We start from the raw sequence: 13,379 nt of genomic DNA, 5'->3' as shown, positions 1-13,379 counted from the left end.
GAATACTTAGCACATTTAATATCTGATAATTCATTTAATTACTCGTGAGAGTGCATATAGTCCAAGTCTATATCATAACATGAACAATCTTATTTGCCCGCATCCGTCCATAATACGAGAACTCGTATTTATTTAACACTACATCAAGGCATCGGTGCAGTGGATCTTGCACATTTTTCGATGCATTCATGTCACACAGCACATCACTTATAGGGGATGTCGTAGCATTGACAATGATTTAAAAAATTCATGTCATAGTATTTCAAAAACAAAAATTTATAATAGCTATCTACAATTTAGTGCAACCCTTCACCTTTTTGCATCCAAGAAATCAGACAATGACGGTGTTATAAATCATTATATTCAATATCAATATGCAATAAAAATATAGCATGTTAAATATGTTTTATTTAAAATCAAAACATAAACAATGAAAAAGAAACTAAATCAAAAATTAAATTGATCTTAAAAGGCTCCTTTGTTACTAACAATGATAGATTATGTTTGTCAATTTTCCCAAAGTTTTAAAATGCATTTTATTTATGTCACTAGATAAGCCGCCCTCCCATGAAACTCTCCACATCCAATCACCACCCCATCACATCCACCCACCTAAAGAAGTCACAACATTCTATTCTTCTCCTCGGACACCTACAAAACTGTCTACCGCAGATATGTTGTTGTCACGAAATAAGCAGGGAACATTGCAGTATGTAATAGTAGTACAATACTCTAGAGATGCCGGAAATCTTTGAAGTCATCTTTTCTGAAGGCTTAAAACCACAAAACGCGAACCCTTAAATGCAATTTGTGAAAATGAATATAAGAAATAATCAATTAAAGTTTTATACAGTTGCAAGACCTCAAATGACACAATATATAAACCAATCAATCTGAGTCAGTACAAGAAGACAACAGACCTCATAAAAAAAAGGTTTCTTAGTTGTCTTTTACCCACGTAATATCAAGTTCGAGTGTGTCACATATGTCTATCACCAAAAAAGGGTCATCCAGAAGAATATCAAAAGCCATAGAACTGAAAAAGGAGAGAAATTTGGTTGTCTCCATTGAGATTTCACATATGAAAAGAACCAATAATGACATATAGGTCATCTAGAAGAACGTCTAAGGTCGAATGTTTCATTATAGATCTCCAAAACCAAAAAAAAATAAAATGCAATAAAAATTTATATTCATAGTTGCCCACCGGTCATTCAAGTGGGGAAGAAAACATGCAAAAGAGCAAGAAATAGAACTGAGATTTAAAACATAGATAATTTGATAAGACATCAATACAATAAACAAAAAAAATTTCACCACACTTTGCAAATTAAGTAGCAATAAAAAAGAAAATACAATGGGTCCATTCAACAGTCAGTTATGGCATATGTAATCCATTCTCTCAATTTTATCATCTTTCCTGAACCGTCCCCATTCTAGGTGCAACTCTCAGATATTTCATCTTCTATTTGTAATGAAAATTATCCTAGGCGATATTCAAATGCTTCGGTAGGGATATGTGAATAATCTTCATCAACCCTGCTGAAATCATCATTACGCGAGGGATGCCGCAGATATAGTTGTGTGAAGATATTGTCGCCACCACAATCCGAACTTGCTTAGGAAACAGATATATAAGCATATCCCACTGTATGACCTATTTTTTTTCCACACTCCAAATATTCTTTCAATGACATCAGGTAAGGATGGGTATCTCTTATTGAATATTTTTTTCCTGCCCCGAGCAATATTACTGGCTCTTTCAAAGTTGAGAATGTGATATTTAATATCCATAAATATTCAGCATCAACCAAATAATATTTATCACAAATACAATAATTAGTATTACAGTGAATATATCTAATTAGAGTTTATGATAGAGCAAGCCTGAGAGTAGCTGAGGAGAGTTGTACTTTCAATTTCTTACGGCAAATTTGAAGAAATGACTGTTATGTGCACTATCCTCCCCACCAGTTATAATGAAAGTAAAGCACATAATGAAGTATCATACAATCATTACATTTTGTGTTGGTGATTCACATCACCCAATGAATGCGATCTTTCATCATTCAACATTCGTGCATCCACCTGTGCTCGATCAATCACTTTAATACAATTCTAGAAATATTAACATGGGTATGTAAAATAATGTATTCAATTGAGTTATGGAATTAATGTTTAAAAAGAATTACCTTGAAATATAGCTAGCATATACCGCAGACGCTTAGAACGGCCGGTAGAATCAACTTGATTAACGTTAGGGTTAGGGGCTTCAATTGAACCAGAAGTTAGCTCATCATCCACATGCTCAGCTATGTTAGCAAACACTCTCTCGCAAGGGATCATTGCATGGCCGTCAGTAGCAACGACTCCACCAAAAATACTGTCCAACTTTTCTTCAAGCTCATGGTTGATACCACTGAACTTAAATTTTTTAGCATTTGGAACCACCTATAGAGTAATGGGTTATTCATATGTTGAAGAAATTGAAGAAGTTAATAATTGGCAAGAGAATTCATGCAACATAAATTCTCAAATCTAATCTCTTGGCCACCATTCTTCGAAAGCATCTAAGGTTCGTTTTATGGGGTCCCAACCCAAGCCTTGATCCATGCTTCAACTATTTCCATATATTTCAGTATGTTAACTTATCTCACTTATTTTTCAATTGCATCCGGTCATATTTCCTTTCTGTGCACTCCTTGAACTTCTTTATTATATTTTGCCAACCCTCCTAATTAAAATAGGTAATTGGCATATTTGTTAATTCCACCTCTTTAAAACAAAGATTGCAGAAAATAAGTTTGACCTCATTATCCCACATGGTAGGCGAACGACTCTCTTTTGTCTTTACCATGATGATACTAACAAGAAAAATCATCAAGCAATATAAATGCAAAGCACATCAAAAACAAAATGTCAAAAAAGTCATAACATGAAAAGCCAACTGAAATGAAACATTATAACGAACAGCAAAAACTAACATCACCACTAACAACACCACCAAAATTACCACTAACAGCACCACCAAAATCACCACTAACATCACCAATATCAGCAACCACATAAACAACCATGGCACAACATCACCACGAACGACAATACCACCATGGCACCGAAAAACCACCCTCGCATCTCTACGCACCACCATTTCCACCACACCACCATCACCAGTACACCATAATCACCACCACAACCCATAAACCACAACAAAATGAAAAAGTGAGCAACACCACCACACCACAACCATCACATCAACCCATAAATGACACCATAATGTGAAAGAAAGCAATGTCATCACACCGCTTCCACCACACCACCACCATCACACCATCACCACCACTACAACTCATAAACCACAGCATATGAGAAAGAGAGCAACACCACCACACCACTTTGCATACAAAAAAAATGAAGCATAATCTCGATAAGTTGCATGGCCCCCGCATTGGTTTTAAAAAGGTGATCATCATCCTCCTCTATCAGATTATAAATCACATTAAACAAGATAACCTCAAACTCAAGTAACATTCACAAATTGAATTGATCAAGGACACCCATAACCCAAAACCACCGTGTGCAAAGAAAACCCGAAAATCCATTCTTGCAGTCGGGGACCAAAAAGCAAAGAGAACAAAAATCATCAAAAGAATAAGGATATTTCAAATCCTTCTCTTCCAACCGCAAATCCCATATAGCAAGGAGAGTAGATGTCGATTTCTCCAAAATTTACAAAAAAATTTGAATCTTCCACAAATTCACAAGAAAAATGAATCTCGTTCTTCTAACCTCAATCGGCAAATAGTAAAGAGACAAAAAGCCAACTTCCCTACAAACACACAAAGAAAACGAAACAGAAACTTTTGAATCCATCTATTCCAACAACGTATACCGCGGAGAGCAAAGAAGCCATAAACAACAAACCAAAAAAGAACAAAAAACCATAAATCGAGAAGAGCAAAAGGACCGCATACCAGAAACCACGACAGCAAAAGGACCGCATATCAAATACCACAAACCGCGGCAACAAATCAAAAATAAACATTGATGAAAATAGGGAAGGTGGTACCAGAGATAGTAGGGGAGCGGAGGAGAAGTGAACACTAGCAATCCCTCGCCGTAGAATAAAAAAAAGCAACGGAAGAAAATAAACCCTAGGTAGCATCATCGCTCAAAGGAACAGGCAGAGAGGTGGTGCCAGATAATTGCGAACCAAGTGAAACAACGAACGCGGGGGCCTCGTAGCTTATGGATATTACGCCTTATTTTTAATAAAACGGACACACCGTTCTTTCCAAAAGCTAGAATAAGTGTTTTCAAAACATGCCGCAGTGAAAAAGCTACGCCAAACGGAGCCTATATAAACAATAGTTTAATGGATTTAAACTTATTTATTTACTAAATGAAGCAATTGTTTATCTTAATCTAATAAACAATCGAGATTAGTATATTATGTTGTACTTGAATGCATAGCATATTTGGTAGAAATAAAATAAAGAATCTTAAAAAGTCGGGTTCAAACACTCACCCGGCCCAGAAGAAAAAAAGGATTGGGATATTATGTTAACATCATATGAATTTCATAATAATATCAATTTCAGAAATTCAATCTACTCATCAATATTACAACATTTTTATCAAACAAACACAACTCCCAAAATACTTTAGACAGGAATATTAACATGTTTTGAACAGAACATAACATATATTTACAAAAGCACCGCACAGAACATCACCATAAAGCAAAGCAAAGCAAAAAATAGCAAAGCCAAACAAAATCTAAAAGAAAAGTATTATGCTTAAGAAAAAAAAAGGAAACCAGTAGGTAATCTTAAATGCAAAATTGCAGTCAACTAGAGTTTAATTATGAAGGAAACTCACACCAGGCTTCTTAGACGATTTGATAATTTTTTAACTGTCTCATCTTTGGTATTAGGAGTTACGCTTTCAACTTTGTCAGCAATTTGTGAGCTAAATGCATTTAGCTGCAAGTAGAATAGAACTGTCATATGAGAGTATGGAAATGGGAGAGAGAGAGAGAGCAGGATAAAGTACAATCCAAGCAAAGCATACCAGTTCCCTAATCCAGTTGACTGCATGAAAAAGAGATAAGCACACGATCTTCTTCTGCTTTTCTGTCAGCTTCTTCCATTGAATTCCAGAGAAATACTATCATGCATGATAGAGCATGTAGGACAAAGAAACATGTGGAATTGCACAAATCATATCAAATAGCAATCAATTGACAAAAACAAAGCAGCATCTATAACCATGTCGCACCAAGCTGACATTGATGAAACTCGCAATTTAAATACAATTACAATTTCTTCGCGCTGCTGAAAATTGGAAGGTTTCACCAATTCATAACACAATGACAACTCTGATTTGGAGAATGCATATCAAGAAATATGATATTAGAATGAGAGGAGAGCTACCCCATACTAACAGGATTGTAAATAGGATTGATACAATAACGATGTCCATTCAACCAAAATGGAATTACTCCTCTAAATTGAGTCTGAAAATAAGTATTTAGATTGACAGAAAAATGTTCAAGATAGTTAACATTCAAGAAGAAATTCGAGGAAAAAATTGGAATTGCAATATTTTTGGCAATTCATACTACATAGTGGCAAAGAAAATATCAAAAGATCGGTAACAAGTACCCAAAGGCAACAAAAAATTTACCAGAACCCAGCTGTAGCCTGGCATGGTTTATGTTTAGCTTGTCAATACGTATATTGAAAGAACCATTTATTGTTCATTTGCCGAGCATTACTGCTAAAAGTCTGCTTCTAGTAAAGGAAAATCACTAAAGATCCAGAGTTATGAATATGCCCGCTCAGATACTAAATTGATGGGGGCAGGCTGTTGATTGCTCTGATATGGGTAACTAATGGCAGCTAGGATTCATGAAACCTAAACTAGATAGATTAGGCTAGGGAAAACGAGCTCCGTGAGCTTGTGCAAAAATCTGGATTGTAATTAAAGAGATTTGGGTTAAGGAGAAAATCAAAATTAAGAGGGGAGAGGAAGAGCAATCCAAACAAAAGAGGGAATATGGCTTTAAAACTTTTAAATTAAATTCATGTTTCAACAATGCAGTACCTCACAAATGCGCTACTATAATAGCCATCAAACAAAATAATAAAAGATAACCATGACTAAGGCCTAATAAATCATACTCATAACAAATCTAATCCTATATAAATAACATTAAACATTCTTGTCATTATAAAATAAAAAATAAAGTCAAATTAATTTTAGGTAAAGCTAAAGAAGCATCACATTCTGTGTGAGTTTCCCAGCGGTTGGAAGCACTCTCCTTCAAAGATATTAAAAAGAAACCAAAATAGCATGGAGCTGGATAATGCAAAGCATTGAAGTCGTCCCCAAAATCAACCAAGAAATATGCAAACACAATGTAATACTTGTAGGAAGTGTTGGAGAAAAAAAGATGCCCTAGTTGCAAAAAAGGTTCTGTAAAACAAACGTACAACGAACGAAACCATTGTAGCACACATGCATGGTGATAGATGGCATGAAGTCAATTTGAATAATCTTTTAGTGAGAGGGCAACAAACAATTTTATTTGGGTAATTATAGATCTTCTTTATAGATGTTTTAGATGCAACAACAAACATTAATAGTTGGGATGACTGATGATTCTAACAAAAGTTCACGTGCAACACTAGTTCTACAAAGAGTCTCAACAGCAGCACGCCCCAGCTTTGGAACAACAGGCTTAACCTCAAGGATAGAAAGTTCAAGTTCATGTTCGTCATCATTTGTTAACTGAAGATGCTCATCTACATGTCCTACATCACTATCAAAATCAACGTCAATAGGTGTTTTTCAGTGTTGCAAAGTATCCATCTGAGGCATTATTTCTCTGACAAGCGGTTATGGAAAGACTTCTTTGACTGCCAAATCATTTTGAGCTGTGCTATGCATGAGCTTCAGTGGTTGTTGATGCCAATACAGATCATAAGAAATAAAATGAAAAGTGGAATAAGGTTGGACATAATACATATAGTTGACCGTCATTTAAAAAAAATATATTGGTAAATGGTTGCAACCAGGATTTAAGTTTAATAGAATTTAGTAAATCTGGTAAATCAGAATTCATCAAATCCAAATATTTTTAAAACCAAAATGGTGTTTGGTTCAGTTAAGGCAAAATCCAGTTAAACCCATATGATGTGTTTCCAATTGACAAGTTTTCTTTATAAGCTAACGTGGTGTTTGGTAGCATACTTTTAATAGAAATTCAGGCTGGATTTAAAACACAAAAAGGGAAGTTAAATTCGGCGCTCCGCTAAATCCACTTTTGCTCTCTGTTTTGAAGTACATTCGAATTTATTGAATCTGATCTGTAGGTGCATTTAACTGATTTAACTTAGGAAGGAAAACACACAAGTTCGGTTCTCGTTGTCGCTTTCTTGGTCACACTGTGCCACGAAGAAAGGAAATCGAAGTGATCGCCTCACTGTCTGTCGACTTCAAATGGATTGTTCCGGTTCTTCTAAACCTGGCAACATCCCTTACACAATTTCACTTTTTTCTACACAACGACAACAAGCCTTTATCCCACTAAGTGGGGTCAGCTACATGAATCCTTTTTCTCCACTGTGTTATGCAACATGCCCAGGTCTTTTTAGGTCTACCTCCACCATTCTTAACATAAGTTAAATCTAAAACATATACACTCCTAACAGGATCATCAGATGGTCGACGGTTAATGTGACCAAAGCATCTAAGATGACTCACTCTAATCTAATCTGCCACTAAAGCTACACAAATCCTAAAAATCTTTTTTTTTTTTTTGATTCACCATAGGAGAATACTTTTTGAGGTCATTTATGAGAGTGGTCTCACCTAGAGAAGAAAAAACAAGAAAGGTAAGAAGTAGAAGCCCATGAGAAAAAAACATGGGAGATGGAATCAAGGAGGGTAGAAAAGTGTAGTTGTGATGAAGATGATTATACAATGGGCCAAGAGTTCCTCAATGCCACGTAGCTGATTCAGGGATATGAGGAAGAGCAGCCAAACATTGGTGTTTACTTATTGGAGGTATTTACATACATAGCACCCAATTCTTATGTTTTACATATCCAAAACCTAAACTTTCATTTTGACAGATATATTACCTAAATCTTTAATATCACAAAAAAAATACCACCAATGACAATTTATAAAAAGTGAAATACACATTTTCCTGCATAGGTAAGGTGCCATGTATGTAAAAATAGAAGTTTAGGTGTTAGATATGTAAATTCATAGAATTAAGCGGTATGTATGTAAATCTTGATACCAGTTTTTGAAGTAAATGTGCTACTTACATAGTAGGGAAATCAAGGGAAGTTGATTAGAACATTGGAGCACAATGAAAGAATTGTGCGTGCCCAATCAAGGGATCGGGGTTTCTATCATTTGAACTTGTTTTAAAACCAACTGAATGTTAAATCCTAAAATAATATGTCAAACGCTCCTTGAGGATATAACCTTAACAGTACCAAACACTTTTCTGAATTTAAGGGCATCTGGATTTGACAAATCCATATTTGCCGGATTTACTAAATCCTGCTTAAAAACTGGGTGCATCCAAACGCCTCCTAAATTCAATAAATCCATCTAATAATTGGATTTAGCAAAATCAGAATCTTCGTCGAAAAGGAGACAAATGGAGAAAAATATGGATTTTGGGAAGCACCGGATTTAGCCACACTATTTTTCGCATTTGGCACGATTTCTGTTAAATCCAGACGTCATTCCTATTAAGAAGGTGCAGCCAAACATCCCCTTAATTTAATTAAGAGGGGATGGAAACCCCTTCCTTCGTACATCATGCCCTGTCAGAGGCATGGGATTAATACGATTCCCATTCCAAATACATGCAAGACAAGCTCGTTGGGCAAGTAGAGAGAAAAATAAAAGAGAGTAGCAGCATCCTAATAGCTAAAAATAGAAAATATACGAATAACAAAAATATATTTATGAGCTGAATATGTAATCATGTGATGTGATCCTGCATGAAAATGCTTTCTGAATAGGATAATTGTTGAAATAAGAGATCCTGGTGAGATTTCAACCTTTTAAAGGTATGGCAGCGCAATAGATTGATCACTCTTACGAAAAAAGTATGCATTGTACCTTGGGAGAAGGAAGATGCAGGGGACAACCAAGAAGTGCATCAATACCACCAAGTGATCCCTGGTTTGACAGTCTTTCAACCTTTAAAAGGTAACGGGTTAACAGTTAGAAAATAACTCGCTAGAACAATTGTGATATTATTTAGCACTAAAATGAATCAAATACTTACTACAGATAATAACAAAAATTGAGAAGGAAGAATCTGCAAAGAATCTGATTGTCTGAAATCAAGATATGTAAATTTGAAGGAAACAGTTTTTTATAACACTGAAACAGGATTTAAGTTAAACTAAATCATAAGATTTGCCATTTATAATATTACTGTGGCAGTGATGAAGTAAGTAATGGCAGGATCTTCAAGACTATAGGAGATGCATCACCATCCAAATTTATCCATAGTTCTCCTGAAATAGAAAATATTCAATATTGATTCTTAACCCTGGCATTAAGTTCAATAAATCAAAAGGGAAAATATAGATTGATTAGCAAACCTTCTATCCCATCACAAGAGATATTTGATGGCAACTGACCTCTCTCAAGATCGGATAAAAACATTGGCTCGAATTCACTAACATGCTTTCCAATCCTGTTTTTTATTTTATTTTTTAAAACATAGAAAAGCAAAATCAATTCATCCATATGTTCATATCTTAGCAAGGCGGGTATTAATCAATGTCAAAAAAAGTTGCAAATATGAACACAACTGAATCTGAATATATCCAAATAAATCCACCGACCAACAAGTTTCAGATTTATTAACCACCTACCATTCAATAATTTCTGGCTTAAGAACTCTGTCCTCCAAAAGAGCAATTAGCTCGTCATAAAATAGAATCAATGTTAAAGGCACCGATTTGCATGAATCTAAAGACATCTGCAGCAGCTCCAATGCATCATCAGAGTTTGATTTCTGCATGAAGCATTGCATCAAGTATGGTAAATTATGATATAATTTTACTTTGCAAGGAGTAGAAACTGGAGAAGCTTTCATTCTTCATCAAATTCAATGCAAATTAATAAAAACTAATAATACAACCAATCAAACTGTGCATCCAATATACCCAAAAGTTATTAATGTGAAAATTCAACAATGCTTGATTTCCAAGCATACAATGAAAAAAAAAATTAACTATTGAAATAAGAAAATTAACTATATGCAGAAAAAAAAATTCAACAAAATTTATGATATAATTTTACTTTGCAAGGAGTAGAAACTGGAGAAGCTTTCATTCTTCATCAAATTCCATGCAAATTAAAAAAAAACTAATAATGCAACCAATCAAACTGTGCATCCAATATACCCAAAAGTTATTAATGTGTAAATTCAACAATGCTTGATTTCCGAGCATACAATGAAAAAAAAGTTTAACTATTGAAATAAGAAAATTAACTACATGCAGAAAAAAAAACTCAACAATTTTTATGCTGTTGGACAGGGTATTCCACCCAGTCGTTGGTCCATGAAAGAAATAAAATACGAACGGGACCACAAAAGAACTATTTGAAACCCATAACAAAACGTTCATTCTTATATTAACTGCAGGAAAATGCATTCTTCGCTTTGTGGCCCAATCCATAGCCTTTGCAATACAATTTCAACCCAAGGGAACAAAAACTTACTTGATTAGCACAAATAAATCGACATTTCAACATTAATAAATAATGAGCATGGCATTGATCATGCTAACTATTTCGAAGATCATGACATGGATTTCAATCTTAAGGCATCCGAACAATAAAAAATTCAAGCCATCAGACTGAATCCATGTTTCACATTCAATAAAGGATTGCATTATGCCCTTATTGTTTCTCTTTTGGTTCTTTTTAGATCTCGGAGTCGCCAGCTTGTCTTTTTGTATGTCGCCGTATAATTTCCCTATTCGAGTAAGTCTCCCTCTCGAACTAAATGAATGACTCGAAAAGGCGAGGAATCGAATAGTGAACTAACGTACTACAACAAATAGGCAAACAAATCCATCACAAAAAGGGAATAACACTAGTTAGATTCATTGGATTTTTAGCAACGTCATACTCATGTCAGTCTCATCACTTAACTCGCATTGCTCATCGGGATTGACCCAGCAAGCCATGCTCGTTAAGGTATCGCGACCAACACGGGGTCACTCTCATAACAAGTAGGACAAGCCATCGAGGAATGGGCAAAACACACAGTCATGCAAAAAAGCTCACATTGTGACTACTCGATTGAGATACGGGCAATCACAACAGGCCCCCAAAGAGCGAACACACGCCATACAAATGAATGCAAGAATGCTACATGAAACATGACACGCACAAACGGGATATACCGGTAAAAAAGACTACCTATAAAGAGAATATGCGCCTGCCCGGGGACCCGGGGTGCCATGCAACTAGCTGACACCGACTATAAGTGAGTTTGCATCGAGTAAAAGGATACCTATAAAGAGGAATTACAACTTACCCGAGAGGCACTCACCAAGCACACATGCAAACATGCAAGACATGCAACAGACATATGATAAGTGCACCAAATTAGTGAGGGGAGTATGTCGTGACGACAGTGACTCAAAAGGAGCGGGCATGTCATAGTTACAGTGGACCAAAAGATGAGTATGTCGAAGAGGCAGTGACTCGAAGATGGACATATAGTGACGACAGTGGCCCGAAAAAATGGGTATGCCAAGGAGGCGGTAACCCAAAGATGGACATACCGTGACGGCGGCGGTCCGAACAAAAGGGTATACCGAGGAGGCAGTGACCCGAATAAATGTGCAACTCAAACAAGTGACAGTGCTCGACATGCAAACAGACCAACATGCACATGCACAACATGAAATAACATGCAATATGATGCGATAGCATACAAACATGCAAGTGATCGGTCGATCGGGCCGTGGTGGGCGGTCGAACTAAAGTAATCGGTCAACCAGGTCGTGGTGGCCGGTCGAACCAAAGTGATCAAATGATCATGCATATGACACGCAATATGATCAACACACGAAAATTCTATGAAATGATCCATGCACATGCAATAAAATCCAATCGCTCGACGGCACGTCGAACTCGTCCTAACGATCTCAACATAGATACCTGGGGTTGACGCACTCACCTGGGTGTAACAATTCCCGGCGACCTCGAAGTGCTCCAGCGAAGTATCCAGTCGTTGGGAAGGTAGGATGGCGAGGTGGAGGACTTAGCTTGCTAGTGGTGCGCACTGGGAGCGAAGGAAGCGCGGAGGAAAGGCTCTCCTCGTTGATTTTCTCCGGAATAAATGCGACGTCGGAAATTAACAAGACCGGCTAGGAGGGAGAGATCTGGCGGAGTTTTGCCGGCGAGGAAGGAGGCTGAGACCGAGGGGCGGCGAGCTAGGGCACGTGAAGGAAATTTTCGGGCAAAAGGAGGGGCTACCGGCATTGGGGAAGAAGATTTGCTGGCGGCGTCGAGTGGGAGGCAGGATTCCGAATCGGGGAGGCGGATGCAATAGTTTTCGCGAAACCGGCGATAAGGAGGGGAGAGAGACCGATTCGGCGGAGGAGGGATGTCGGAGACGGCGTCGCCGAGTTTCGCCGGCGAGGAGGAAAGTTCGGCGGGCTTCTTCTCCCGGAGAACGACGAAGAGGGGGAGGTCTCGCGATCGGTTCGGGCGAGAAAAGGGAGTCGCGTGCGATCGGGAGAATGGAGGAGAGAGGGTGTGTAAGCTGATACAGGAGAGAGGGATTTAAAATATATATATAATAATATTACTATTAGAATATAATTATTATTATTATTCAATTCACGTCTCCCCGCACTTTTTCGTCGAACACGTCATCGCGATAAAATGAATGTCTCCTTTAGGTAAAATTGACGTTCCGGACGCACTGGTGTGGTCTGTTTAGTCGTCTGGGGTCATTCGGACCACTTATTTTAGCAATCGGGGTGAAAATTAAAATTCAAGCATTTTTAGCCCACACACGAAACCGTGGTGCAACGAGCGTCCTTTTTTAAGTGGAATTGACGTTTCGGACTCACTCGTGTGGTCTGTTTCGTCATTCAGGGTCGTTCGTACCACTTTTTCAGCAAACGAGTCCAAGATAAAAATTTGCACATTTTTAGCCCGTATTCGAAGCGTTAACAACATAGACGCCCTCCTTAGGTAATATCGACGCCCCAGATACACATGACATCAAAAAAATGATGCCAACTCTTATTCATTTATTACCTTTGTCATTTCTCTAAGCATTTGTATGAAGAAAACCAGCAACT

At 37.1% G+C, this 13,379-nt stretch overlaps 1 protein-coding gene across 10 annotated transcripts in view; it reads right to left on the bottom strand.

Annotated features, from left to right (window-relative positions):
• LOC110039170 (Fanconi anemia group D2 protein homolog) overlaps positions 1 to 13,379 on the bottom strand; it is a 92,429-nt gene that overhangs the window by 52,979 nt on the left and 26,071 nt on the right. For all 10 annotated transcript variants that reach the window (XM_020744138.1, XM_020744144.1, XM_020744145.1 and 7 more), the window contains exons 10-16: positions 9,921 to 10,063; positions 9,645 to 9,739; positions 9,476 to 9,557; positions 9,323 to 9,374; positions 9,154 to 9,234; positions 5,074 to 5,169; positions 4,882 to 4,985 (exon numbers count right to left, since the gene is read on the bottom strand). In XM_020744138.1, the coding sequence (XP_020599797.1) occupies positions 4,882 to 4,985; positions 5,074 to 5,169; positions 9,154 to 9,234; positions 9,323 to 9,374; positions 9,476 to 9,557; positions 9,645 to 9,739; positions 9,921 to 10,063 (653 nt within the window). The remainder of the gene's footprint in view (positions 1 to 4,881; positions 4,986 to 5,073; positions 5,170 to 9,153; positions 9,235 to 9,322; positions 9,375 to 9,475; positions 9,558 to 9,644; positions 9,740 to 9,920; positions 10,064 to 13,379) is intronic.

This window comes from Phalaenopsis equestris, unplaced genomic scaffold (assembly GCF_001263595.1).
Source record: "Phalaenopsis equestris unplaced genomic scaffold, ASM126359v1 Scaffold235604, whole genome shotgun sequence".
Taxonomy (NCBI): Eukaryota; Viridiplantae; Streptophyta; class Magnoliopsida; order Asparagales; family Orchidaceae; genus Phalaenopsis; species Phalaenopsis equestris.
Note: the sequence above shows the minus strand (reverse complement) of the source record. Positions and strands in the feature narration are given on the sequence as shown.